The 27,589-nt window shown below is 42.9% G+C and overlaps 1 protein-coding gene and 1 long non-coding RNA gene across 2 annotated transcripts in view; one reads left to right on the top strand and one right to left on the bottom strand.

The window, feature by feature from the left end:
* Positions 1–1,035: 1,035 nt before the first annotated feature.
* LOC117513228 lies at positions 1,036–4,487 on the bottom strand. Its single transcript, XR_004561494.1, has 3 exons — positions 4,452–4,487; positions 1,681–1,684; positions 1,036–1,203 (listed from the first exon to the last, which is right to left on the bottom strand). It is a non-coding gene; the product is annotated as an uncharacterized LOC117513228 (long non-coding RNA).
* Positions 4,488–16,677: 12,190 nt separating this feature from the next.
* The window catches only part of tgfb2 (transforming growth factor, beta 2), a 276,666-nt gene continuing 265,754 nt past the window's right edge, over positions 16,678–27,589 (top strand). The window contains 2 exon segments of the mRNA XM_034173941.1: positions 16,678–17,167; positions 17,170–17,260. Coding sequence (XP_034029832.1) covers positions 16,913–17,167; positions 17,170–17,260 — 346 coding nt within the window. The 5' untranslated portion in view covers positions 16,678–16,912.

The following is a 27,589-nucleotide window of genomic DNA, read 5'->3' as shown; positions in this document are numbered from 1 at the left end:
CGCCCCTCGGGATCCATGACGCTGGCCGAGAAATCCTGTTGTGAAAGTGACGTGACACGGACCCACAACAGGGGGCGGTAATGAACGGACAATGGATAAGCCAAAAGTAACAATTTAATGTTGTGAATCACACAACGACGTACAGACAATAACAATATGGTGGACTGTCAATCATACACCAGGTGACGTGTGGGCAGGCTCGACGATAGAAGACGCCTGGCGAGAGAAGAGCTGGATCCCACACAGCTTCCCCACCAACGGAGCTGAAGAACACCGGAGCCGCCAAGCCCTGCGCCCCAGGTGGCCGCTGTCTTCAGCAGTCAGACCCGGTAGCTGGCAGAAAACAGAGACAGTCCTGATGAGTGTGAGTTCGCACACTCAGTAATCCCACAGTCAGTGTTCAGTAAAGGAGGGAGAACCTCCACCTCCAATCACACATCGTGCAGCTCCTGGTTAACCACTTATCTGGGTTAGGATGTGAGGACGAAGCCATCGCTGTCACACCAAACGCCAATTCCCCAGAAAAGGCAACACTCCAGGAAAACGGCTGCAACAGAAGTTCAGGTTATACACACAAAGTGTCAGTCAGCAGAGAAATTACCTGAAGGGTAGCTGATTTCTCGGCGGGGAGGTGGAGTTGCAGTCGGCCTTTATGGTGGTGGTGATGAGTGACAGCTGGTATGGATGATGAGTGACAGCTGTCACTCCTGGTTGCTCCGACGCCCTCTCGTGCTTGAAGCCTGCACTTCAAGCAGGGCGCCATCTTGTGGTGGTGGGCCAGCAGTACCTCCTCTTCAGCGGCCCACAACAGTCATATGAGATTACTAGCAGTTATTGGCATGTACAACTAAGTGTCCTCAGCATAGCACATGCCCAAGCAGTGTTATATAAAGGGAGAAAAGAAAGGGGCCTAAAACGGACCTCTGTGGAACCCAGTATTTCATGGCAACACAGTTACAGGTAATGTTGTTGTGCAGAACAATGAAAGGTTAGGTAAGATGTCAACTATGCAAGGGCATTCCCAGCAATCCCAAAATGATTCTCCAGCTTATCAAGTACAATACAATGATCCACCGTATCAAACACAGCACTAAGATCTAATGGCAACAGAACCATAGTGGTGTCTGAATCCATTGCAAGCAGAAGATCATTTACCGCTTTTGTCAGAGCTGTCTCAGTGGAATGACATGTTCTAAATGCAGACTACAGTGGTGAGCAGGAAAGTTTGGTGACGACTGGAGAGACAGTGGACAGCACAGAAAGATGGCAACTGGGGCAGGAAGGGTTAGCAGCCCGACTTGCATCCCCCATAAGGGGGAATTCAAGTAAGCTATAGATCAACCCACTGAGAAATACCCCCAGGGGTGCCCGAGGGTGAGAGGATGAGCACCCCAACAGGACGGACCTAATGATGATGACCTTGGATAACAAACAATCGACCATGACAAGCAAATGTATCTGTGGCAAGGTTTTCAGGACCAACCGCAACCTAAATATCCATCGGGGACGGATGAAATGCTTGGTGAAGGGACACAACGCACAGGATTAAAGCCTGGTGAGACACAGGAGGAGCCTGGCTCGGAGTCAAAGCAGCATGGGCTGTGGTAACAGTTTGATGAAGATATATCTAGGGTCATCAACACAATGGCAAAAGAAGATGTGGAAAGCCGACTTAAGAACCTGACTACCATCATCACAAGATTTGGGGCCGAGGGGCATGGTGTACATAGCCCAAGTCCAGTAAGCCCACTTACATCAACAACTGCAGGGCAGACAAGATCCACCAGTTATGTAAAGAGCTGCTGATACTGGCAAAGCAGTTCAAAATAGAAGCAGCGAAGGAGATGCCACCTCTAGCTGAGCTCCGATACACCACACAGAAGAAGCTCAAGGCCCTGCTTAGAGCTGAATGGCACAGGAAACAGAGGATGGAGAGAGCCAGGAAGCACAGGTCCTTCCTAACTAACCCCTTTGGGTTCACAAAGTGGTTGTTACAGAAAGGACAGAAAGGCAGTGGGCATTTTGATTGCGCCCATGTGGAAGTAGATAACTTCCTGCACACCACTCTGTGATCCAGATACAGCAAGAGCTAGGACCACATGGAGCACTCCTGGACATGCCAGCACCGATAGTGGACTTCAACACCTCAGAGCCCACTTGGAAGGAAATTCAGGAGGTGGTAATCGCAGCCAGAGCCAACTCTGTTCCAGGTCCCATTCGAATACCCTACAAGGTGTACAAGCACTGCCCAAGTCTCCTTAGAATCCTTTAGAAGGTGCTGCAAGTGATTTGGTGAAGTGGGATCATCGCAGACCAGTGGTGACAGGTGGGGGTGTCTGGATACCCAAGGAGGAGAACTCAACCAGGCTGGAGCAGTTATGATCCATCTCACTCCTCAGTGTGGAGGGAGAGATCTTTAGCAATCTTGCCAGAAGAATGACAGGCTTCCTTCTAAAGAACAAGTACACTGACACATCAGTATAGAAGGGTGGCATTCCTGGAGTCCCAGGGTGCCTTAAGCACACTGGAGTGGACACTCAACTGATTAGGGAGGCTTGTGAAGGGAAGGGAGACCTGGGAGTGCTTTGGCTGGACCTAGCCAATGCATATGGATCAATCCCACACAAGCTGGTGGAAATCACCCTGGAATGACACTATATGCCCTGTAAGATCAAGGACCTTATCCTGAACTATTATAGGAACTTCAGGCTGAGAGTGACATCAGGGAGTATAACATCCAATTGGCATCAGCTTGAAAAAGGGATTATTACTGGCTGTACAATCTTAATTATGCTGTTCGCCCTTGCCATGAGTATATTGGTGAAAGCAGCTGAGACAGAGTGCAGAGGCCCCATGTCTAATTCTGCAATTCAGCAGCCTTCTTTGTGGACGGCGTGAAAATACCATCTATCACTGGAAACCAGTCACTGGCCTAGGGAAGGTCTTCGAGTTTAGAGATACAGCTACTATCAAGAAGCTTGAATCCTGGTTGACTGAAGTAGACAAGTCTGGCCTACCTCGCAGGTTTAAAGCATGGTTATATCAACACGGCATTCTACCACGCATCCTGTGGCCATTGTTGGTGTATGAGATGAAGAGGTCTACAGTAGAGACCCTGGAAAGAAAGACCAGTGTAGCACTGTATGGCAGGAGCATTAAACTCCAGCTTCCCCTCAGTAGTCTAGAGGAGGAATTCGGGGTTTCTTGCACAAGAGAAGCATTGGTCTACTGCGACTTTAGTGACATCAGAGTTGCATCAGCAGGCATTGTGGTGAGGACTGGCAGGATGTTCAGAGCTCAAGAGGACCTGGAGCTGGTGGAGTCTCGGCTAAGACATAAGGCTCTGTTAGGTATGGTGGCCATCAGGGGAGCAGGTCTGGCAGCCATCCCACAGTCATGGTGCAATTTGGCCAGGGGGCAAGGATGGACGCTGTCTAGTCCTGCAGGGGGTGCAGGCTGGTGTTGAGGATGAGAGGACCAGCAGGATGGTGAGCATACACCAGCAAAGGGCATCAACAAAGTGGGAAGGAGCACTGGAGAGGAAGCTGACCTGGAATGACATCTGGAAGGCAGAGTCACAGCGCATAAAGTTCATGGTCAAAGATGTTTACAACATGCTACCCAGGACAGCAAACCTGCATGTCTGGGGAAAGAGTGACTCTCCAAGATGTCCTCTTTGTCCAGGAAAGCGTTCACTGGAGCACATCCTGAGCAGCTACCCAGCAGCTCTTGGTGAAGGCTGCTACCGTTGGCGTCATGACCATGTTCTGAAGACAGTGGCTAAGACCATCTCCACTGCAGTTGCCAACAACAAACACACCCACAGCCAGGGGTTAATACCCTTTATGAAAACTGGAGAGAACCCAGGGTCACAGCCAACATCAGCAGTCAACCTACTCCCGTCAGCATTAGACTGGGAACTTCAAGTTGACTTGGGTAGGCAGCTCAAGTTCACAGAGTATGTACCTCTTTGAGACCTGACATGGTGCTTACATCTACTTCTAAGCAAGTCCTCCTGTTGGAAGTGATCATCCCCTGGGAGGACCGCATAGAAGAGACTAATGAACGGAAGAGGTTCAAATACCATGACCTCAAAGAGGAATGCTGGAGGAGAGGCTGGAAAGTCCACTGTGAGCCAGTAGAGGTGGGATGTTGAGGTTTTGCTGCCCGCTTCCTATGTAAGGCCTATACCCTCCTTGGCATCACAGGAGGTACAAAGAGGAGAGCCATCAGGTCCACCACAGAGGGTGCAGAGAGAGGTTTTAGGTGGATTTGAATCAAAAGGTCAGAGAAGTGGACCAATGCTGCTGAGACACAAGCTGGCCTCTGGTCAGCCCTGGTTGGGTCGCCTGAGAGAGGGTGTCTGATGTTGCAAGACCCGAAACACCTAAAAATCTCAGTAAACATCACTGATGATGTGTCTTAGCGCATCCACAGATGTATCTATACACAGTGGCTCAAAGAGATTGTTCTCGGTAAAGTGGACCACAAGCTGCTGTGAGACTACTTTTCCAAGGATTTTAGAACAAAATGATAGATTTTATATTGGCTTAGAATTTTTCAGTAGATTAGGTTAGATTTCTTATCAGTTCAATCACTGCAGATTTGAAACATTTAGGAACAGATCCTGAGGTTATCGATATATGAATAATTTCCAACACAGTAGGCCCAAGTTTAGGCCACAGGTCCTTAAACAGTTTTGTTGATATAGGGTTGAACAGACAGGTTGTGCATTTATCAGAAGTTACAAGTTTCAACAGCACACCCAGTGAAATGTCAAATTCAGTAAATCTGGGTGATGTATTAGTGATGGCACCCACCTCAAAAACAGGGTGCAGGGGCCAGTATTGCCAACCGAATGGTCCCCCTAAAAATTGGACACCCTGCCTTCGCTGCGCATGTGTCATACTGCTCCATTCAATTCCACTGTGGTGACGAGGACGCATGCGCACGCAGTGACAGTTTGGCATTCTGACATTTCCGTTTTAATGCATGTTTTATTTGTTTTATGTGATCATGATCTATGCATTGAGAAGCCACAATAGATCCAGTTTATCTGGCCTTGATTTGGCTGTGTCTTTTTCCTCACTGGTGCACTAATGGAGCTGTCAGCCAGGCCAGGATGCAGCATTCCAGAGACGTATTGCTGCAGCTTAATTGTGTAAGTTTATCTCGACCAACAGTACAAGTGCCAGATGGCATTGGGAGAGTTTTTAAAGATGGCAGAGGAGGCACCGTAAGGAAGAAAAGGAAACGGAGAAAGCGTGGCGTAGTCAGACTGCGTATGAGTAAATGCCAGCTTTCCAGGAGGATTCCCCTGCCTTCACTGATCATGGGGAAAGTTCAGTCATTAAGGGATAAAATCAACGAACTGCAAGGAAACGCTCGTTTTCAAAAGGATTTTAAGGAGCGTTGTGCCTTGGTTTTCACTAAGACGTGGCTCACAGAGCAAGACCAGGACATCGAACTGACCATCGATGGATATGGGCTTCCTTTTCAACTGGACCACAACTTTGAGAGGATGGGGAAACTCAAGGTGGGGGAGTTTGTATGTCAACAAACAATACTGTAGTTCTGCGACAGTCAGAGAATGTATCTGTACACCAGACACGAAACTTTTATCTGTGTCGTTGCGTGTTGGGCCGTGAGCGTCGTGCCACACGACCAGTCACGTATTAGCAGAAATACACCGTACCAAACAATGTTTGGTCAGCTATCACAGCGCTTTTTGTTTTTTAGAAAATATGTTTATCTGCTTGTTGATTTTACCAGTGGTTGGCATAGCTAACCAAAAAGTTAGCTGATTATCTGTTATCAAAACTAACTGAAAAGTTATCTTTTATAAAGCTAAACTTTATTGGAAGCTACAGATAAGTTGCTACAGATAACCGATAACTTCCACTATTGTCTCCGGTATACTTGCAACTACTAACAAGCTGATTTTGAGTTTTAACACCACGATAGCTTCTGGTAGCATCAAAGGCGACTACAGACCCAAACAATGAGTCAGCACTTCTGTCTGTGAGCGCCCTGCCCTTTGCTGGAAGCTCCTGTTTACTATGTAGCTTTCAGCAGCGAAACAGTTGAGAGGAGCAGCAAAGCTCAACTCTCTACTCAATAACAGTGTTGCCGTGAGGCGGAGGTCTTGGAAAATAAAGAAGTGCTGACTTATGGTTTGGTTATAAATAAAATTAATACTGGTAGAATAACTCCATTAATGTCAATTCTGTCATTTGTACAAAGTTAAAACATATATTTAATGTTGAATAATGCAGTAATTCTGAAATTTTGTAACAAACACAGATGCCAAAGGGATTATGGGTAAAATGTGCCTCCGCTAACACTGATTGGTTGACTCATTCATTCTATGTAAACCAACACCTAAATGTGAGGTGTGTCGTGTGTTGTTTACAGATAAATGTGCTTTTGTAAAATATGCCATTTTTTTATTTGTAAAAAAAAAAAGGCATTTTCAAAAAAAAAAAAAGCCAAGTTGTAATTAGATAACCGTCTGATATAACCGGTGTCAAAATAAATAGAACACTGCCAACTACTGGTGCCCAGATGCTCAGTACTTAAGGTGGGCTTACACTGTGTGAGTTTTGGCCCTTTTTCAGACGACTTTTCACTTGTGCGAGAATTTTTTTAGATCGCGCAGAGTTTCAGCTTAATCGCGTGTCCTGCATTGTGTAGTATACATGGAGTAATGAGTTGCGTTTAACCTCTCAACACCTCCTGATCGGCAATCATATGGTCGGATGAAAATCAAACCTGTTTGATATTCTGGTCGGCCATCATGAGGGTATCCCGCTGCTGAAGTGCTACAAGCGTCCAACCTCTCGCACTGTGCATGTGCAAACACCAATGTGATCATCTCTTTGGGAGAGTAGCTTCTGTTTCTTTTCCCCCCTTTCTTCAACTTATGAAGCTTCTATTGTTTGATTTTTTGTTTTTTTACTTTGATGTCTCCCATTGAGAGTTTTTGTAAAAATAAGAAATGTAAATAAAGCTTGAAAAAAAAAAGCTTCTGTTTACATTTTGCTTCTAGAAACCGAGTCCAACGTGTGGTTTTTGAACGACAATGTGAGCAGTCAAGATCGCATCAGAGCATTGGGCGTACAGTGTAGAGAACATAATCGTGTGCTCGGAACTTTTTACACCATGCGTTTTTGTCGTACAGTTTCAGCTGGAGCCGCGAGTACAATGATTGAAAATATTGTAGTGTCTGCCCAGCTTTAGAGCAAATACTGCCCTGAACACTACTGACCAGTAAATGGCAGTAGAGACCATGAAACTTGCCAAAACAAATTCCAGATAATCTGTGTCTGCTACGTTTAAGATGCGTGGAATTTAATAAACTCAAACTGAATTTCAGGCATCTTATATATATTACTCTGGAACAAAGACAACAGACAGTGTTTGACATAGCAGGACTCTAAATAGCAAACAGATGTCGATTGCAATGATTTCAATTGAAAATAATGGAGGAGAACCTGCGCATTTTTCTGGCATTTTACTAAACACAATAATAACAACATCTATAAACCAGAGAATATATTTCACAAGAGTTTTAGGCACAATATACAAGGAGTTAATGCTGTTGTCCGTTGGGAACCTGATCAGAGCGTCTCAATGCATTTCTTCTGTCTTGAATGTACTGAGATACCCATAATGCACTCACTGGGCACAGCATGTCACCACTAAAACCTTCAAAATTCGTGCATTACTTTAAAACTAAAACATATATCTGATATTTTCACTTTATAAAACGTCAGATGTGAGCTAATTGAATTAAATTGTCCGAAATTAGTTTGGTTAAAATTTTAACCACAAGTTAAAACTGTATGCCTCTGGATGATTTGAGTGATATTGCCATCGTATCAGTATGGGGTCAAAAGAAATTAGCCTTTTTTCTTTTCTTTGTTACCAGTTCTCCTTTGCCTGCAGAGGATAGAGGCGTTCTTCTAGAACCAGCTCTCTCTGTTTACTGGATGATAGAACTGCGCATCTACTATTCAAACATTTAACAGGTAGGTACTCAACTGATTTAGATTTCATAAATGTTTGTAATTCAGCTGTATTCAGCTTTGTTTACCACATCAGCGGTCTAAAAATGATCGGACCAAAACTTATCGGAAGATAAATTATTCCGATAATGGTTTTCAAAGTCTCTGAAAAGCTAATCTGATAATGAAAAGATTATCTTTGATAATTAGCAGTAGCGGACTAGGGAACTGTGCCCACCACTGGATTTACCCATTACATGCTCCTGTTACAGATAGTGATTGTAGTGCAGTGGTAATTGGTGGTCTGGTATTCAGAGTGTGTAGTTTTGAATCCTGTGGTGTTTTTTTCTTTTAATTTAATGGCCCCTTCATGACTATGTCTGTGATCATGGGTCAATCTCCAGAGGAACAGACAGATGATATTTGTATTGCCCACTTGCTAAAGCAGTGTTTTTATATGGTGGTGGGTTGATTTAATTTTAAATCCGTCCATCTTGTTGTGAAGGTGTCATAACACGGACCACAACAGGGGGCGCAAATGAACGGACAATGATAAGAAAAGGGAGTAACAATTTAATGTTGTGAAGGCACACAACGGAATACAGACAGAAAATAATGGATGCCAATTGTCACAAGAGGACCTGTGGGCGGCTCGAAGAATAGGAGACCTCTGGTGATCGAAGAGCCGGGGCCCACACCGCTTCCACCACCAACGGCCTGAGAACACCGGAGCCGCCAAGTCCTGAGTCCACAGGTGGTCTCTGTCCTCCGTTGTCGGCCCTGGTACTGCTGGCAGACAAGAAAACAGATGACGGTGAGTGTGAGTCCCACGCCCAGCAACCTTTACACAACAATTCCTCCGGGAGGGAAAACCTCCAACTCCAGATACGTTATCACTCGTGCAGCTCCTGTTTGTCCCCTCTTCTGGATGGAGTGAGAGACGAAGACCGTCGTCCTCTCACTATCCGCCAATCCAATCTCCAACAGACTTAACAGGTGTACGGCTGCACAACAGATCACAATTTGAAAAAAACACTCAGAAAGTACAGCATAGAAGATTACTCTAGTGGTAGATGATTTCTCTGCGAGGAGGGTGGAGTTGTAATCCGCTTCTATTGAGGTGGTTGATGAGAGACAGCTGGTGTGGTTGACAAGTGACAGCTGTCACTTCCAATGGCTCCGGCGCCCTCTCATGCTTGAAGCCCGCACTCCAAGCAGGGCGCCGTACTGTGGTGGTGGGCCAGCAGTACCTCCTCTTCAGCGGCCCACACAACACATCTCCTTCCTCAAATTAGGCAGGTTCCCGAAACTTTCACAGGACTACAATGTAGCTCAGTGGTAAAGTTCTGACTGGCAATCAGAGCTTGGAAGGTGTGGGTTTGGGTCACGTGGGTGGCATGGAAGTTTATTTTTTATTTTCAGCAGCTGCCCGTTACACATCGGGCAGCTGCTGTGAAAAGCTTCTGTGTTCCTGTGTGCATGAATCGCTTGCACCGCATCATGCATGCCTGTCCGTCGGCGCAATGTTCGTGGTTCGATCATACGGCTGTTTCGCCGTGAGTCGCCCTGAGTTGTATGTATTCACACTATGTGTGGAAGGGGCCCCTTTATTCTTGGTGATTGTATTCATGTTTGTCTTAAAAAGACTCTTCCTAACAGTTATCAGTATGTTTCCTGCACAACCAGGCAGGGCAAGATTTTGAGATCTACCTTATTGATCTCACAGTGGAGAAATTACTCAGACAGCAGTTAGTCCACAATTATTACTTGTTTATCGTAATATGGCACACATCAGAAATAAAGACAGCACATACACTTTGACATTGTTATGTGCCCTAAGTTTGAAGAAGTCTGTATCCGAATTGAGACAAGTGGGTGAAGGTCGCGCAGCAACCTTGAGTTGCGCCACCGTCAGCTTGGGGGGGCATTTTAGATCCCTGCTGTGTGGTCACTGAAGGGTGCACTACGGGTGATTCTTAGACTACGGACACCTTATTATGCCTTTGATCCATATTGTATAAAAAACAGAAAAAGGGGAAATTTCACACTTTTATAGTTATCTTTACAATGAAAGTGTGTTGAGAAATTTGTTCTAGTAGTCTATGATGACTGTTTCACCTTTTTCAGCATCATTATATGCAATATTGCCGTTTTGTGCTTGTCCACCACCCAGACTTTGATCTTCAATGATAAAAATGAATGGTAAAGAAAAGTTTTTTCTAATGTTTTAAAATATTCTGAATAAATATCAGTAAAATATCAAAACATAATTGGGGTATTCAATGTCATACAACTGTTGTGATTATTTATTTTTTTTTAACAAAATGTAGTTGTCCCACACTATTGCCGTAATTTCCACCACAACACTGTAATGTCCCTAAACAGTTTGTATGAAAGATTGTTTGGGTAGTTTCTATGGAGATAAACAGTGACATCAGAGCACATGTATATAGCACCAAATCACAACAAACAGTTGCCCCAAGGCGCTTTATATTGTAAGGCAATGGTGTGGTGGGAAATTACATTTACAAGGCCAATAGTGCCCATAGTTAAAGAATCACCCATTACACCGCCTTCCCTCTCCCCCCTTGGGTTCTGCAGACCACAAATGTGTGCATTTAATGTCAACTTATAAAACTGTCCTAAGAAGGGAGAGGGCACAGACCCTTAACATTAAACACTGGAACGAGGAAGATGTTCTCTGCCTACAAGAATGTTTTGAATGCACGGACTGGTTTCGTCTTCAAGCAATCCTGTGGTGATGATTTGGATGAATACAAAGAAGAAATGTGTTTAACAAGGCACCGTATCAGACCTGCATGCAGCCACCAAAGAGCTTAAAATTAAATTTTGAAAGCTAACCAGACTATAAATCCATGTTGGAGAACAAAATGGCTGCAAAAGATCTTGGTTTAGCCTGGTCTTGTATGAAAAAATTACAGGCCTCCACAATCCGAAAACTAGCAGTTTAAATTAATTATAATTCGGATTTAGAATTTGCTAATGCTCTTAACTGTTTTATAATCATTTTGAGGTCTTTATTTTGGTAAGAAATTCAGGAACTAAGCCACACACTGAAAGACCATAAGCATTTTAATATCAAAGAGAGAATTTCAGCGTGGACATGTGGACGTGCACTTAAACACTGTGCTAAGGAGCCGAGTTCAGTGTTTCATTACATTTAATCAGTCCTTATTGTTACATGTCCCTAGTGTCTGGAAGCGTAGTGGTTGTTGCTGGTTCCAAAATCTAGCCCCTTACATCTCACAATGATTTTAGACAAGGCATTAACGTCGATTCTTATGAAGATTTTTGAAAAAATTGTGCGGTGAGAGATCCTGAGAACACCGAGCATGTACTGGATTCTCTGCAGTTTGCTTCCAGGCCTCACAGAGGAGTGGAGGATGCCACACTCACTCTTCTTAACCTGCTTTTTAAACACTTTGAGGGGAATGGATGTCATGCTAGACTTTTATTTACTGATTTTTCTTCTGCTTTTAATACAGTGCAACCACATATGTTAATCTGTAGGCTTTTAGATAAATTTATTTAAATAATCTTGCTGGCTGGATTCTTGACTTTTTAACAGAGTAGACACAGCGGGTCAGATTTCATGGTGTCTTATCTGACCATGTGGTGTCATCCACTGGTTCACCACCAGGGTGCGTTTTGCCCCCCTTGCTTTTATCCTGTACACAATATGTGTCAGAGCGTGCACGAGAAGAGAACAATTTTAAAATTTGCAGATATGACTGTTATTGTTAGTTTATTGCAGTAAAATGAAACCAGTCATGGACCTGTTGTTGATCACTTTGTCAGGTGGTGTGAAGAGTCCCACCTTCAGCTGAATATTTTAAAGACTAAAGATATTGATTGTGGATTTCTGAGAGCCCTGTACACCTGAGGCCCAGTCATCATTGGTCAGACGGTAGAATTTGTGTAATCATACAAGTACCTTGGGACTACGACTAGTCTAAACTTAACTTTAAGACCACCTGTGAAGCTGTAGCAATAAAGGGCATCAGTGCTGTTTTGTTTACGAAAGCTGTCATCTTTTAACATTGACAAAATCATCATGACACTGTTTTATCGCTCTTTTATTGAATCTGTTCTGTCTTATTCTTTGGTGTCATAATATGGTGCTTTGTCAGTGAAGGAGAGAAACAAACTGATACAGATTGTGAAGTGGTCAGGGAAGCTGACTGATGGACCACAGCTTGGCCCCGAGTCTCTGTACACCAGGCAGCTCCAGAGGATCACTAAGTCTATTACAAACGACCATTCACACCCTCTACATCAGGGGTGGGCAACTTGTTCCAGAAAGGGCCAAAAGGGTGCAGGTTTTCTTTGCAGCCACTGACTCCACCAGGTGATTTCACTAATTAATATCACTTTGAGCAGATGGAATCAGTTAATCAGTGAAATCACCTCTTGGAATCAGTGGCTGCAAAGAAAACCTGCACCCACTAATAGGATTAACAAATGGAATAGTTCTGTGTTGAATCTTTGTTGGTCTGCAAAGTAAAAGGTCAAACAATGCTGACATCCATCGGATTCTATGACATGTGACATATGTTACCCTGTAACATGATAACTAAGCATGACACATGGTGCAAACTATTCCTTTTTAAAATCCTACTAACTCAACCAATAATTTGCATCATGTTTTATTGTTTGCGATTGTTCTGTCTGAGTTATTTTCATTAGTCACTTCCTCCAAACCATCAACATGTCTATTAGACCCCATTCCTACCAGGCTGCTCAAGGAAGCCCTACCATTAATTAATGCTTTGATCTTAAATATGATCAATCTATCTTTATTAGTTGGCTATGTACCACAGGCTTTTAAGGTGGCAGTAATTAAACCATTACTTAAAAAGCCATCACTTGACCCAGCTATCTTATCTAATTATAGGCCAATCTCCAACCTTCCTTTTCTCTCAAAATTCTTGAAAGGGTAGTTGTAAAACAGCAGAAGAGTTTCAGTCAGGTTTTAGAATTCATCATAGTACAGAAACAGCATTAGTGAAGGTTACAAATGATCTTCTTATGGCCTCAGACAGTGGACTCATCTCTGTGCTTGTTCTGTTAGACCTCAGTGCTGCTTTTGATACTGTTGACCATAAAATTTTATTACAGATTAGAGCATGCCATAGGTATTAAGGCACTGCGCTGCGGTGGTTTGAATCATATTTATCTAATTGATTACAATTTGTTAATGTAAATGGGGAGTCTTCTTCACAGACTAAGGTTAATTATGGAGTTCCACAAGGTTCTGCGCTAGGACCAATTTTATTCACTTTATACATGCTTCCCTTAGGCAGTATTATTAGACAGCATTGCTTAAATTTTCATTGTTACGCAGATGATACCCAGCTTTATCTATCCATGAAGCCAGAGGATACACACCAGTTAGCTAACTGCAGGATTGTCTTACAGACATAAAGACATGGATGACCTCTAATTCCTGCTTTTAAACTCAGATAAAACTGAAGTTATTGTACTTGGCCCCACAAATCTTAGAAACATGGTGTCTAACCAGATCCTTACTCTGGATGGCATTACCCTGACCTCTAGTAATACTGTGAGAAATCTTGGAGTCATTTTTGATGAGGATGTCATTCAATGCACATATTAAACAAATATGTAGGACTGCTTTTTGCATTTGCGCAATATCTCTAAATTAGAAAGGTCTTGTCTCAGAGTGATGCTGAAAAGCTAATTCATGCATTTATTTCCTCTAGGCTGGACTATTGTAATTCATTATTATCAGGTTGTCCTAAAAGTTCCCTGAAAAGCCTTCAGTTAATTCAAAATGCTGCAGCTAGAGTACTGACGGGGACTGGAAGGAGAGAGCATATTTCACCCATATTGGCCTCTCTTCATTGGCTTCCTGTCCCATCTTATCTTAGGAACCTCATAGTACCATATCATCCCAATAGAGTGCTTTGCTCTCAGACTGCAGACTTACTTGTACAACCCCTGGCAAAAATGATGGAATCACCGGCCTCGGAGGATGTTCATTCAGTTGTTTAATTTTGTAGAAAAAAAGCAGATCACAGACATGACACAAAAAAAAGTCATTTCAAATGGCAAATTTCTGGCTTTAAGAAACACTATAAGAAATCAAGAAAAAAAGATTGTGGTAGTCAGTAACGGTTACTTTTTTAGACCAAGCAGAGGAAAAAAATATGGACTCACTCAATTTTGAGGAATAAATTATGCAATCACCCTGTAAATTTTCATCCCCAAAACTAACACCTGCATCAAATCACATCTGCTTGTTAGTCTGCATCTAAAAAGGAGTGATCACACCTTGGAGAGCTGTTGCACCAAGTGGACTGACATGAATCATGGCTCCAACATGAGAGATGTCAGTTGAAACAAGGAGAGGATTATCAAACTCTTAAAAGAGGGTAAATCATCACGCAATGTTGCAAAAGATGTTGGTTGTTCACAGTCAGCTGTGTCTAAACTCTGGACCAAATACAAACAACATGGGAAGGTTGTTAAAGACAAACATACTGGTAGACCAAGGAAGACATCAAAGCGTCAAGACAGAAAACTTAAAGCAATAGGTCTCAAAAATCGAAAAATGTACAACAAAACAAATGAGGAACGAATGGGAGGAAACTGGAGTCAACGTCTGTGACCGAACTGTAAGAAACCGCCTAAAGGAAATGGGATTTACATACAGAAAAGCTAAACGAAAGCCATCATTAACACCTAAACAGAAAAAACAAGGTTACAGTGGGCTAAGGAAAAGCAATCGTGGACTGTGGATGACTGGATGAAAGTCATATTCAGTGATGAATCTCAAATCTGCATTGGGCAAGGTGATGATGCTGGAACTTTTGTTTGGTGCCGTTCCAGTGAGATTTATAAAGATGACTGCCTGAAGAGAACATGTAAATTTCCACAGTCATTGATGATATGGGGCTGCATGTCAGGTAAAGGCACTGGGGAGATGGCTGTCATTACATCATCAATAAATGCACAAGTTTACGTTGATATTTTGGACACTTTTCTGATGTTTAAGGATGATGAAATCATTTTCAAGAAGATAATGCATCTTGCCATAGAGCAAAAACTGTGAAAACATTCCTTGCAAAAAGACACATAGGGTCAGTTTCATGACATAAGGTTAATGTCAACGAGCAGATGTGATTTGATGCAGGTGTTAGTTTTGGGGATGGAAATTTACAGGGTGATTCCATAATTTATTCCTCAGAATTGAGTGATTCCATATTTTTTTCCTCTGCTTGGTCTAAAAAAGTAACCGTTACTGACTGCCACAATCTTTTTTTCTTGATTTCTTATAGTGTTTCTTAAAGCCAGAAAGTTGCCATTTGAAATGACTTTAGTTTTGTGTCATGTCTGTGATCTGCTTTTTTTTCTACAAAATTAAACAACTGAATGAACATCCTCCGAGGCCAGTGATTCCAGTTCCTAGGGTTTTTAAGAGTAGAATGGGAGGCAGAGCCTTCAGCTTCAGGCTCCTCTCCTGTGGAACCAGCTCCCAATTCGGATCAGGGAGACAGACACCCTCTCTACTTTTAAGATTAGGCTTAAAACTTTCCTTTTTGCTAAAGCTTATAGTTAGGGCTGGATCAGGTGACCCTGCACCATCCCTTAGTTATGCTGCTATAGACTTAGACTGCTGGGGGGTTCCCATGATGCACTGAGTGTTTTCTTTCTCTTTTTGCTCTGTATGCACCACTCTGCATTTAATCATTAGTGATTGATCTCTGCTCCCCTCCACAGCATGTCTTTTTCCTGGTTCTCTCCCTCAGCCCCAACTAGTCCCAGCAGAAGACTGCCCCTCCCTGAGCCTGGTTCTGCTGGAGGTTTCTTCCTGTTAAAAGGGAGTTTTTCCTTCCCACTGTCGCCAAGTGCTTGCTCACAGGGGGTCGTTTTGACCGTTGGGGTTTTTCCGTAATTATTGTATGGCTTTGCCTTACAATATAAAGCACCTTGGCGCTATATAAATAAAATTGACTTGATTGATGTTTTACTGTAATTGGAGCAACTGTAACTTTTGACCCCTGTACAACTGAAAGTGACCTTTGTTGCCATGCTTGCTGTTTTTACCCCATACTCCAGCACCATTCAGTCACAGATAGTCCAAACTATACCTTTTTGGAATCTTTGCAATCAGACACATAATGTGGTATAGCTTTCAATATGATTGGAACATTTTTTTGAACCCTATGCAGTTCTTCAATTGACCCCTACTTGGCCCCCTATTGAAAATTCAAATGGCTAATGTTATTTGTCTAAAATATGGTATACACAGTCAAACAATGGTGCTTGTAACCGGAATTGAAGGATTCCTCTGCAAATATTCTGTTATCTGCTTCACTATGAGGGGAAAAGTTTGTGTTGTCATTCATATTCTCTGAAAAATGGCCCAAAAAAAACAAAAAAAACAATAATTCTGCCAGGGTATGTAAACTTATGAGCACCTCCTAAATGTTCCAGCTTCTACATTATTCCTAATAAATGTAACGTGAGAGGAGGTGACATGGAATGACAATCACACTGTCGCGCTGTCCGTGCGCGTGCCCGTGGCAGGGCGCTGCTGACGGAAAGACGGGCTTTAGGACCCGGCGGCTGTCGGTCCAGCAGCGCTGTGGCCGCTGGACGGAGTCTCCCATTAACCTGTGAAAGTTCCCGCGAGCGCGCCTGGTACGCGCAGACGCTCCATGGGGTGAGTGGAAGCGCGCTCCGAAACGCTACAAACTTTGTCCTTCAGTTTTTGCTGCGAACTTCGGAGGGTGGCACGTGGCGGCCCGCGGTCCCAGCAGCGGCTTTTTGTTTTGGAGGAGCTGCTGAAGTCGGAGCTGAGCGCGGCTTGGGACGCTGTTCCTTTGTGTTTTGGCCGAAGCCATGCGCGCGCTTTGAAGATGAAGCTTTGTGTCGTCACTGTGGTGCTCGCGCTGGACCTGGCCGCCGTGGCCTTCAGCCTGTCCACGTGCAGCTCGCTGGACATGGAGCAGTTCAAGAAGAGGCGCATCGAGGCCGTGCGGGGCCAAATCCTCAGCAAGCTGAAGCTCAGCGGGCCCCCGCGACACTTCCTGGAGCCCCACGAGGTGTCCCGCGACATCGTGGCCATCTACAACAGCACGCGCGACCTGCTGCAGGAGAAGGCCAACGATGCGGCGCGGCCACGTGCGAGCGGCAGCGCAGCGAGGAGGAGTACTACGCCAAGGAGGTACACAAGATCGACATGCAGCCCCCCTACCCCTCAGAGAGTAAGTGCTGCTGAGAAATCCTTCCCGGCATGCTCTGCACCCTGCCACCAAAACACACGCTCCTCTTTCATGCGCAACCGCTGCTGGTAACCAGTAACCAGGCTGACCTCAGCTAACTTGGTTACTGTGACACACTGATTCTCTGCACACTGACTGTCGAGCTCCTCCTCCTTTAAATTCCAGCACAGCTGCCTTCTTCATCTTTTCCTTTAAGAGTTGTTCGTTTCTTGCAAGCACAATGATATTGAAACAGACCTTCTCGCTGGAGTTTAGTGGCGCACAGTAGAGGTGGGCGGATCGATCCTAATGTCGATAATATCAGTACCAACGCTGGTACTGATATTGAATAATTCTCGTGTAAAAAGATCGATACTCAAGCTTTATTTTCTTTCCTGCACGCACTGACTGCTGCGCATGCACATTCATCAAAGTCTCCTCTCTGTCTGTAAGAGCAGTGCTGCGCTGTGCTGTGTCACACAACATGGAGCAGCGCACCCTTGTATTGTGGTTTGTCAGCCCTCTACCTCAGGAGATTTTGTTTTAAGTTGTGTTGAGTGATATTTTTTTAAACAAAAATGTTGATTGTGATAAAGTATTTTGTTGTCACGTACAATGTTTGGTGAAATTCTATCCTTGGACTTTTGGATCCTTTGGATCTATGAAGCTTAAATATGAAAAAGTCTCGGTATCAGTATCGATATCGGCGATACTAGGCCTGAATTTACTTGGTATTAATACAATAACATGCTTTTGGAGGGCGGTATGCATTTTCAGAGGCCCGACGTTCATGCCCAGTCACCCAAAATGACATATTCGCCCGAGTTAGACGCATTATTATCACTTACTGAGATACACAACACGTGGAATCACATTAGCAATATTTAATGTCATTTCAAAACGCACGACACCCAGCAAATGCGTACATAAAAAGTTGGCTCACTTTAACTTTTTTCGTGTTGGCTGGTGCATGCCAGTGCGTCCTTTATAAAGCGGCCTGCTTTGGCTGCTGTTCATTGTGTCCATGATAAAATCATCCAGGAATATCCATATTGGGACCAACACACACTTCCTCGCCTTTTCATGTTATTGTCTGTGGCAGTTCTTGGGCTGCGCGCTATGACGTCATTTGTTTACGCACAGCAGGCAGGTATGGTCAGGTAGCGTCAAAGTAAATCTATGCTACTGCCTAGCAATGCCTCGGTAAAGTGATAATAATGGATCAATACCAAATTTCCTGGTATCGCCCACCTCTATCGAGCAGGTCCTCGCGTACGTCGTTACGTCACTGATGACGTTGACCCGCGCGGTAACAGTAGGCTGTAGGGTGCTAAGCCTAAAGGTTTTTCCATTTGGAGTCACATAAGCAGCTTCAGAGGAAGCAGATCAAATAAGAATAATGGTCTGCACCATTTGTTGAGATTACAAATATGAAGTTTGAAGTCCGATCTGGCCCTGTGCTCATCATAGTGCTGCTATTTGTCCTATTGAGGTTTAAAATCTTGCAAAATCTCAGAGTTCGCAGCTCTGTGGGATGTCAGAAACATTGCGATGGTTCTGATAATGACTCCACTTTAACCGCTGCACATGGACAACAGCATTAACATCACAACATAAACTCTTTGTATCTTGTGCCTGAAACTCTTGTGAATATATTATCTGGGGTTTTAGACGTTGTTGTTTGTTTTATGTAAACCTGCCAGAAGCTCAGGTTGTTTCTCGGTTATTTTCAGTGGGAATCGTTGTGAGCCGCGATCGCTTCCTGTTCATGTCCTTCTGGGGGAAAGTGAAGTTTGCTCTTTAACGCTCTGCTTATTGTCCTTTGCAACACTGTTTTTGTCCTGTTTGTTCCAGAGTAATATATATATATACGAGGTCTGTTAGAAAAGTATCCGACCTTATTATGTTTTAAAAAACCATATGGATTTGAATCACGTGTGATTACATCAGCCAAGCTTGAACCCTCGTGGGCATGCGAGAGTTTTTTCACGCCTGTCGGTGATGTCATTCGCCTGTGAGCACGCCTTGTGGAAGGAGTGGTCCAGCCCCCTCGTCGGAATTCCTTTGTCTGAGAAGTTGCTGAGAGACTGGCGCTGTGCTTGATCAAAATTTTTTCAAAAACTGTGAGGCACATCCGAGTGAACACCATTCGAGAAATTCAGCTGGTTTTCTGTGAAAATTTTAACGGCTGATGAGAGATTTTGGATTGTTTCTATCGCTGTAAGGACTTCCCACGGAGCGGGACGTCGCGCAGCGCTCCGAGGCGACGTCGGCATCCTGTTTCAAGCTGAAAACCTCCAAATTTAAGCCTCTGTTGACCCAGGATGTCGTGAGAGAACAGAGAACTTTCAGAAGAGGTTGGAATCAGCAGTTTATCCAAACATTCCACTGTTAAAGGAGATTTTTTTAATGATAGACGTGCGGACGGATTGGCACGTCGGCTCGCAGTGCGCCCGCCACAGGAAAAACACCTCCGTTGGAAGCCTTAAGGACAAGTTGGAACATGCCCTGCTGTTAAACAATTTCTCAGATACTCACTCAACTGAAAGCCACCAAAAGCCGCCTGGATTTTACAAATGGTTATCAACACGGAGGTGTTTTTCCTGTGGCGGGCGCACCGCGCCGGCTGTGAGCCAACACGCCAATCCATCCGCAGGTCTTTCATTAAAAAAATCTCCTTTAACAGTGGAATGTCTGGATAAACTGCTGACAGGCGAATGACGTCACCGACAGGCGTGAAAAAACTCACGCATGCCCACGAGGGTTCAAGCTTGGCTGATGTAATCACACGTGATTCAAATCCATATAGTTTTTAAAAAAATAAAACTGTCGGTTTCTTTTCTTATAGACCTCGTGTGTGTGTGTGTGTGTGAAATTCAGTTTGCCTTTATGAAGATTGCAGATGTACGTTAAACGTAGCAGACAGAATATTTGCTTCAAGTTTTCAGGCTCTCATGCAGCAGTCTCTTATTAATGTGATGAAAAGCATACAAAGTACGTTTTGATAGTATAATGTTCATTTGCAATTGTCGTCATGTGGTTTCTCCATGTTGTTTAGATTGCAGCGACTCTCTGGCATGCAAGGGATTATGGGATATCTCAATAAGGCGAATGACATCCTGACACCACTGCTGTGCAGTATGTTGTTTTTACGTCGTAATTGCCGCCAGCCCCTGGTGGCCTGTGTAACGTCCTGCCACAGATGCTGTGTGCGTAGGTTCCAGTATGGCGGGTGGTGGGTCCTTTCTAAGCCTCTGCCTCTCTGTGAATTCAGGTTTTGTGCCACAGTGTCGTTGTGTAGCTCATCCTTGTACCGCGGTCTGGGCCTGTCGTTTTTGCAGGGTCCTGCAGAGAGTTGGGCAGCACGGTGACTTAGTGGTTAGCACTGTGCCTCACAGCAAGAAGGTTGTGGGATCGCTTCCTGCCCTTTCTATGTGGAGTTTGCATGTTCTCCCTGTGTCTGGTTGGCTTTCCTCTGGGCACTCTGGTTTCTTCCCACAATCAAAACACGCTCCTTTCTCTGCCCCTGTCCAATGCAGCGTCTCTACATCTGGAATTGGTCCCCGGGTGCCAGTCCCGCAGACTGAACGGTCCGCCCCTAAAAATCTGTCCGCCTTTTGCATCTGTGCATGCATCATTTTGGACCACAGCAGCACAACTGAGACGAAGTCTCTTCAGTCAAATGGATTAATGGGATTATTAACCATCAGATGATAAAGGTAAAACCTCTTAAATCATTCTGAAGTCAGTTTTCCTCTGCGAAATTCCGTGAACGCATCAGGCAGCAGCTCATTTAGCCGCGGCGCTGTGATCACTTCGTCTGTCTTTTATGATGAAATGATGCTGAATTTATGTGGAAATGATTGTGTACAAAAGCTTTAGTCATCTGTCGCTGAGATCAGTGATGACCGGAGGCAGTTTTAAGCAGAAACGAGGTTCTAATCTGTGAACCGTGGCTAATGACGCATGTGCATATGTAAAAGGCGCACTGATTTTTAGGGGGGACTGTTCGGTTGGTGACACTGGACTGTGGCTGCCCACTGCTCCTAGTGGTTGTTGTGCCTAACTGTAGTTATGGTGAGTTAAAGGCAGAGGAACAGATTTCATTGTGTGCATGTACAGTGAGAATAAAGGCTCTTCTTTTATCACATTCATACTCAGCAAACACCATGAGAGACTGTTTACTTATCGTTTTTATCCACAAGGCACGGTGCTTTTCAGAAATTTACAGTGTGATGGTGCTACAGGTCATGTTGTGTTGTGGAGCACCTGCTGTCATTCAAAGTGTGGCATGGGGGGCAGTCTGGAGGGAGGGGGGCGGCCCTCCTCCTCGGGGAGAAGCTCTAGCATTTTGCCTTTTTCAAATACCAAGAAAGCCATTTCCTGTCCGGCTTTCTGAGGTTTTGAGGTGAAAAAAATCAAACATAATTCAGATTTCACAATTTTGAAAAGAGGGGACAACCTGTCTTGTGATACAGTGTGAAGAACAAGTTTAGATGGCAGTGGTGAGAGGAAAAAGACAGAATGAAGATTTTTACTTTTTTGTCTTCATCTGTCAGAAAAACAAACCAGGGAGGTAAGAAGATATTTTATTTGATGATCACTGGCACTATGCATAAGACAATGTACTTTTTATTATATTTCTTAGCCCTCGTATTATGTTGAAAATATTACACGGCTTATGTTGCAGGTAATTTTGATCTGTTCTGTTTAAATTAACTCAAAACAGTAAAAAAAAAAAAAAACCTAGGTTAAACCAATAACAACTTTTAGTTTAGATAAGAAAGAAAACAGACATACATTTTTAATTCCAACACTGCATTTAATAATTATTAAAAGTTAACACTTTAGTTAACACTTTTTTCTTCATTTAACTTACCCCATTTTCTCAGATTTTCAATATTCAACATTTTCACAGACTACTTTTACATGCAGCCAATAACCCTTTCATAATCGGAATATTAGCAATAACCCGGTTGCGCACGGCCATGTAAACACCCACAAAAACCTGAATATGCTCATATTCCGGTTTTTAAAACCCCGAATATGACCGCTGGGTTACTCCTTTTCTAACCTGAATATCAGGTCATATAAACGCGCATCGGGATATCCCCATAGAAAGGAACATTATTTTGTGTTCTGCGCATGTCCTATTCGCAAGGAATCTTAGTCTTTTGAGTACGGCAACTACTTGTATGCGGCGCGTGCAATCCACCGGACACCACAGAAGCAGAGGTAAACAAGTATGGCAAAATCCAGACGCGGCAGCACAGCACCACACTTTTGGCGCGAGGAGCAGTGGTGGGCACAGATAACCAAAAAATTAACTTCGATAACAGATAATCAGATAACTGAAAAGTTATCTTCGATAAAGATAAAACAATAAACCACCCAAAAATGTATTGGAGTTACAGATAAATTCCAATATTACCTCTGACACATCTAGAACTACTAATTAAACAAATTTAATAGCTTATATAATATTAAAAATAACAACAAACTCCAACAATGAAACCACACTTTCTTTGAACATTCTGCCACTGGTGGAAGCTCTTGTTTATTACAGCGCTTCCAGCACAGAGGCACCCCGAGAACAGCCATAAAGTCCGCTCTCTATCAATTACGACGCTCCGGTCAGGCGGAGGTCCTGAAAAATAGTCATGCTGACTTATGGTTTTGATTATAAATAACATTAATACCGATAGAATAACTCCATTAATGTCAATTATGTCATTTGTACAAAGTTAAAATATAACATATATCTTTTAATGTTGAATAATGCACTAATTCTGAGGTTTTGTAACAAACAGACAGATCGCAAAGGATTCTGGGTAAAAGTGCCTCTGCTAAACACTGGCTGAGTCCTCTCTTTTTGAAGTGAGGCAGAGGGAAGGCGAAGGGCTACAAATCCCTCCGTTTGGGGGGGTAGGAGGAGCTTACTGCTGTCTCTGGAAAAAACAAACATGGTGCCGAAAAGAGCCGCACAAATGAAGTGGCTTTCATTACAAATTACGCTGTTTAGAAAGTTTAACTTGCCAAAAAACTTTACAGGCAGTTGTCCTATGACATCACGTGTATTCTGCTGGATGCATGTTGCGTATTGTTGTCGTCTGAAGAATATCGTACGTCGCTTGTGCGCTGCATATAATGCATATACACACGAACGCTACGATAAGACCTTTATATATCCTCACACAGAGAAAATCATGATAAAGTGTAAGCACGTTAATTTGTATGTTCATAAATCTTTGGATAATATCAATCCCTGCTGTTGGATTTCAAGGTCTGGTAACGTGTATTTGTAAACAAACGGAGCCCTGAACACACTCATCTAATAAGCTTTCAGGCAGAAAAATGAAAAGTTTCATCAATGGGAATAAGTTGGAAAATATATACACACACATGTATATGTGTAACACATAACCTGACATCCTAATAGACTGATATTATTTGTCAAGGAATTTCTAAAGGAAATAAGGCTGGATGCAAATAATGGGAGAATTTGAAAAATAAATAAGGTTGTAATTCCATTAAAAAAGTGAAACTTGTATATGTATACATTCATTGCACACAAAAAAAGCCATCTGCAAAGCCAAAAAGTTGATTTGACAATCATCTGACATAACCGGGGTCAAAATAAAAAGAACACTGCTATCTACTGGTTCCCACATGCTTAGTGAACACTACTGACCAGTAGATGGCAGTAGAGACCTTGAAAACCAAATTCCAGATACAGTAATCCCTGTCTGCTACATTTAAAATGCATGGAATTTAACAAACGCAAATAAAACCAACATCTATAAATGCAGAGAATATATTCAAGAGAGTTTTAGGCACTAGAGTTTAATGCTGTTGTCCGTGGAGCCTGAACAGAGTGTCTGAAATGCATTTGTCCTGTCGTGATGTACTGAGATTACATCATCCTACCCAAAATGCATTGCGGGTCACAGGATGTGCTCACAAAACCTTAAAATTAGCACATTACTTTAAAACTAAAACATATATCTGATATTTTCACTTAATAAAACTTCAGACATGACAGTAATTTTAAATAACTTGTCCAAATTAGTTTGGTTAAATTTGAACCATAAGTTAAAAATGTATGCCTATGGATGACTTAGGTGTTATCGCCAGCATATCGGTATGGTGTTAAAGGAATGTTTTTTTTTCTTTTGGGCTGTTTCTCCTTTGTTTGTAGAGGATTGAGATGCTTTTTATACAACTGGCTCTCTTCTGTTTGCAAAGGTTATAGCTGTGCATCTGTTACAAAACTTTAACAGGTGAGTGCTAAACTAAATGCTTGTCGCTGTTAAGCTTTGTTTATTTTGTTTATCGGTTTAAAAGTTATCGAACAAAGATTAATCGGAAGATAATTGTTCAGATAATGGTTTTTAAAGTTATCTAAAAAGATAATCCGATAAAGAAAACATTATCTTCGATAATTATCTGTTATCGGATTATCGGAAGTGTGCCCACCACTGGCGAGGAGGAAACCGAATACTTCATTAATATCGTGAAAGACATGAATATAAAAGAGGAAGAAGAAACGGAAATGACGCATATTTGTGTCATGACGTTCTCTGTGCATCTGGACGTTGTCCATGCGTCGCTGTTTAGATGGGGATATTCCAAATGATACCAATGACCATGTATACAGGAGTAACTTTGTCTGCTTAAGCATGTAAATGTAGTCACTGTTCTCCAGACAGAATGTGACTGTTTGCTTTCTGCATGTGTGATTGTTGCATTTGCTTATCCTTTATTTTTCTTCATGAAATTTGGTAGCTTTTCCTCATCTAAGGTCAAGAACTGATGTGTAAAATCTGGGCACTTTGATGTGTAGTGGAATGTCTGTGCAGAGTTTGTATACAAAGATGATGTTGCAGGACATTTTGACACAGACACTTTAATGTGAGCTGTTCAGATCCAAAACAGACATGCCTCTTTGTGCTCAGAGATGCATCTGTGTGCTTAAATGCATTCATGTGCCATAAATACTTCTATTGTTCCATTTGAATTGATACTGAGAATGATTATTTTTAAGTTCTTTGAATTGTCATTTGTCTTTACTGTGTATCTTCTGGGCCAAAATGTAATGTTCTGTGAAAAGACTGGTATGGAAAAATTGATCTGACCCAGAAAATTAATTTTTTGGAAAAAAGTTTGGTGGGTAAATAGACCTGAAAATGCAACAGAATGCATCTGGGGGAGAACCCCCAGACTCCCCACCAAGGGCTTCAGTTCTTGCCAAAAATTTACAGGTTTTTTTTCCAAGGCCCACTTTCATCACTTCATATCATTATTAACCACGATCAGATCTTCAAATCTGTTTAAAAACTGAGATTATGTCCGATACCATTGAGCACACTGTACTATACTATATTAGAAAAAACAAATAACACAGAAAAACATACAGACACAATGTTACACAAACATACAGACAGGTAGAGATGATGATGATTATTATTATTAGTAGTAGTATGTGTAAAATGTCTTCAAACGGGCAACAATAACGCAGTTGGTAGAGCGAGCCGTTTTGTGACCGAAGCATCGGCAGTTCGAATCCGGCTCCCAACCAATAAAAAATCTGCATATTGCCGTTGTGTCCTTGGGCAAGACACTCAACCCACCTTACCTGTGTATGAATGAGGTGGTATTCGGAGGGACCGTAGGTGCAGAATGGCAGCAACGCGTCTGTCAGTTTGCCCCATGGCAGCTGTGGCTACACCATTAGCTTGCCACCACCAATGTGTGAATGTGCGAGTGAATGAATAATGCAACTTGTAAAGTGCTTTGAGTGTCTTGAAAAGTGTTCTATAAGTGGATGTTTATAAGGGGGGTTGGGGGCTGTTCCTACCCTCGCCTCACTGCCTACGCTTATGTCACAGGCGGTCATCGTCTGTAAAGTAGAAAACCCACACATGGATAAACTTGTTTACTTACGTGGAAAGCGCTACTTGATTGATAAATATGAAGATTTTATCCGTGTGTGTATCTTGTGCCATCCTCAGAAGCAGGCTTTGGGCACATATGTGAAAAAAGCAATGTTAGTGGTTTTTATTTTTATAACGCTGCAGGTTCTGTTGTGTTTTTAGCTGCGCTAACACAGCCACAGAATGTGCACAGACTTTAAAAGAAAGACAAAGCATAAAGTATGTTTGTGAATTATGGTCACATTGGTTGCAAAAATACTTGTTCATTTTCAATAAGAGTGGGTGTTTTGTAGCAGCAAGAGACAACGGTCGCTCTGCCGTCAGTGCCTCTTTGGTTTTGGTCAGTGCTTTCTTTGATTTGGGTTAGGGATGGGCAATATGGCCTAAAATCCATGTTGCGATATACATTGCAGCCTCTTGCGATAACGATATATATCACTATATATAAATTATAATAGAACTACTTCAGAACAGGTTACATAGATGTTAAGGAAAGCCAAATTGCTGTTTATCCAACTTTTTACAAGTTGGACATAATCTTTCTGCATATGACAGAATCTTCTGTTCCCCGTGATAGGGTTGTCTCCAAAACTGGAGAGGTAGTAAAGAAAAGGAACAGACTCAAACCTAACACCACTGAAATGATCTTGTGTTTAAATAAAAACCTTTGAAACCCACAAATCCCCTCATTTTACACAACTATGAGGATGCCTGAGGAGTACCTGAGGAGTGGAGATGAAGTGTGCTGGTTTCTCTTTTTAAGAACAAGGGTGATGTGCAGAGCTGCAGTAACTACAGAGGCATGAAGCTGATCAGCCACAGCATGACGTTATAGGAAAGAGTAGTAGACGCTAGGCTTAGAAAACAGGTGAAGACCTGCAACCAGCTAGATGGTTTCATGCCAAGAAAAAGCACCGCAGGTGCAATGTTTGCTCTGATAATACTGTGGGAGAAGCATAGGGAAGGCCAGAAAGAGTTACACTGTGTGTTTGTGGATTTAGAAAAAGCTTATGATAGGGTGCCACGAGAAGAGTTGGTGGTATTGTATGAGGAAGTCTGGAGTGGCAGAGAAGTATGTGATAGTAGTGCAGGACATGTACAAGAATAGTGTGACAGTGGTGAAATGCGCAGTAGGAATGACAGATTAATTCAAGGTGGAGGTGGAATTACACCAAGGATCAGCTCTGAGTCTTTTCTTGTTTGCAGTGGTGATGGACAGGTTGACTGATGAGAACAGACTGGAGTCTCCATGGACTATTGGATGTTTGCAGATGACATTGTGATCTGTAGTGAGAGTAGAGAGCAGGTTGAGTCTAGCCTGCAGGGGTGGAGATATGCTGTGGAGAGCAGGAGAATGAAAGTCAGTAGGAGCAAGACTGAGTACATGTGTGTGAATGAG

The sequence above is a fragment of the Thalassophryne amazonica genome, chromosome 7 (assembly GCF_902500255.1).
Source record: "Thalassophryne amazonica chromosome 7, fThaAma1.1, whole genome shotgun sequence".
In the NCBI taxonomy this organism is placed as follows: Eukaryota; Metazoa; Chordata; class Actinopteri; order Batrachoidiformes; family Batrachoididae; genus Thalassophryne; species Thalassophryne amazonica.
Note: the sequence above shows the minus strand (reverse complement) of the source record. Positions and strands in the feature narration are given on the sequence as shown.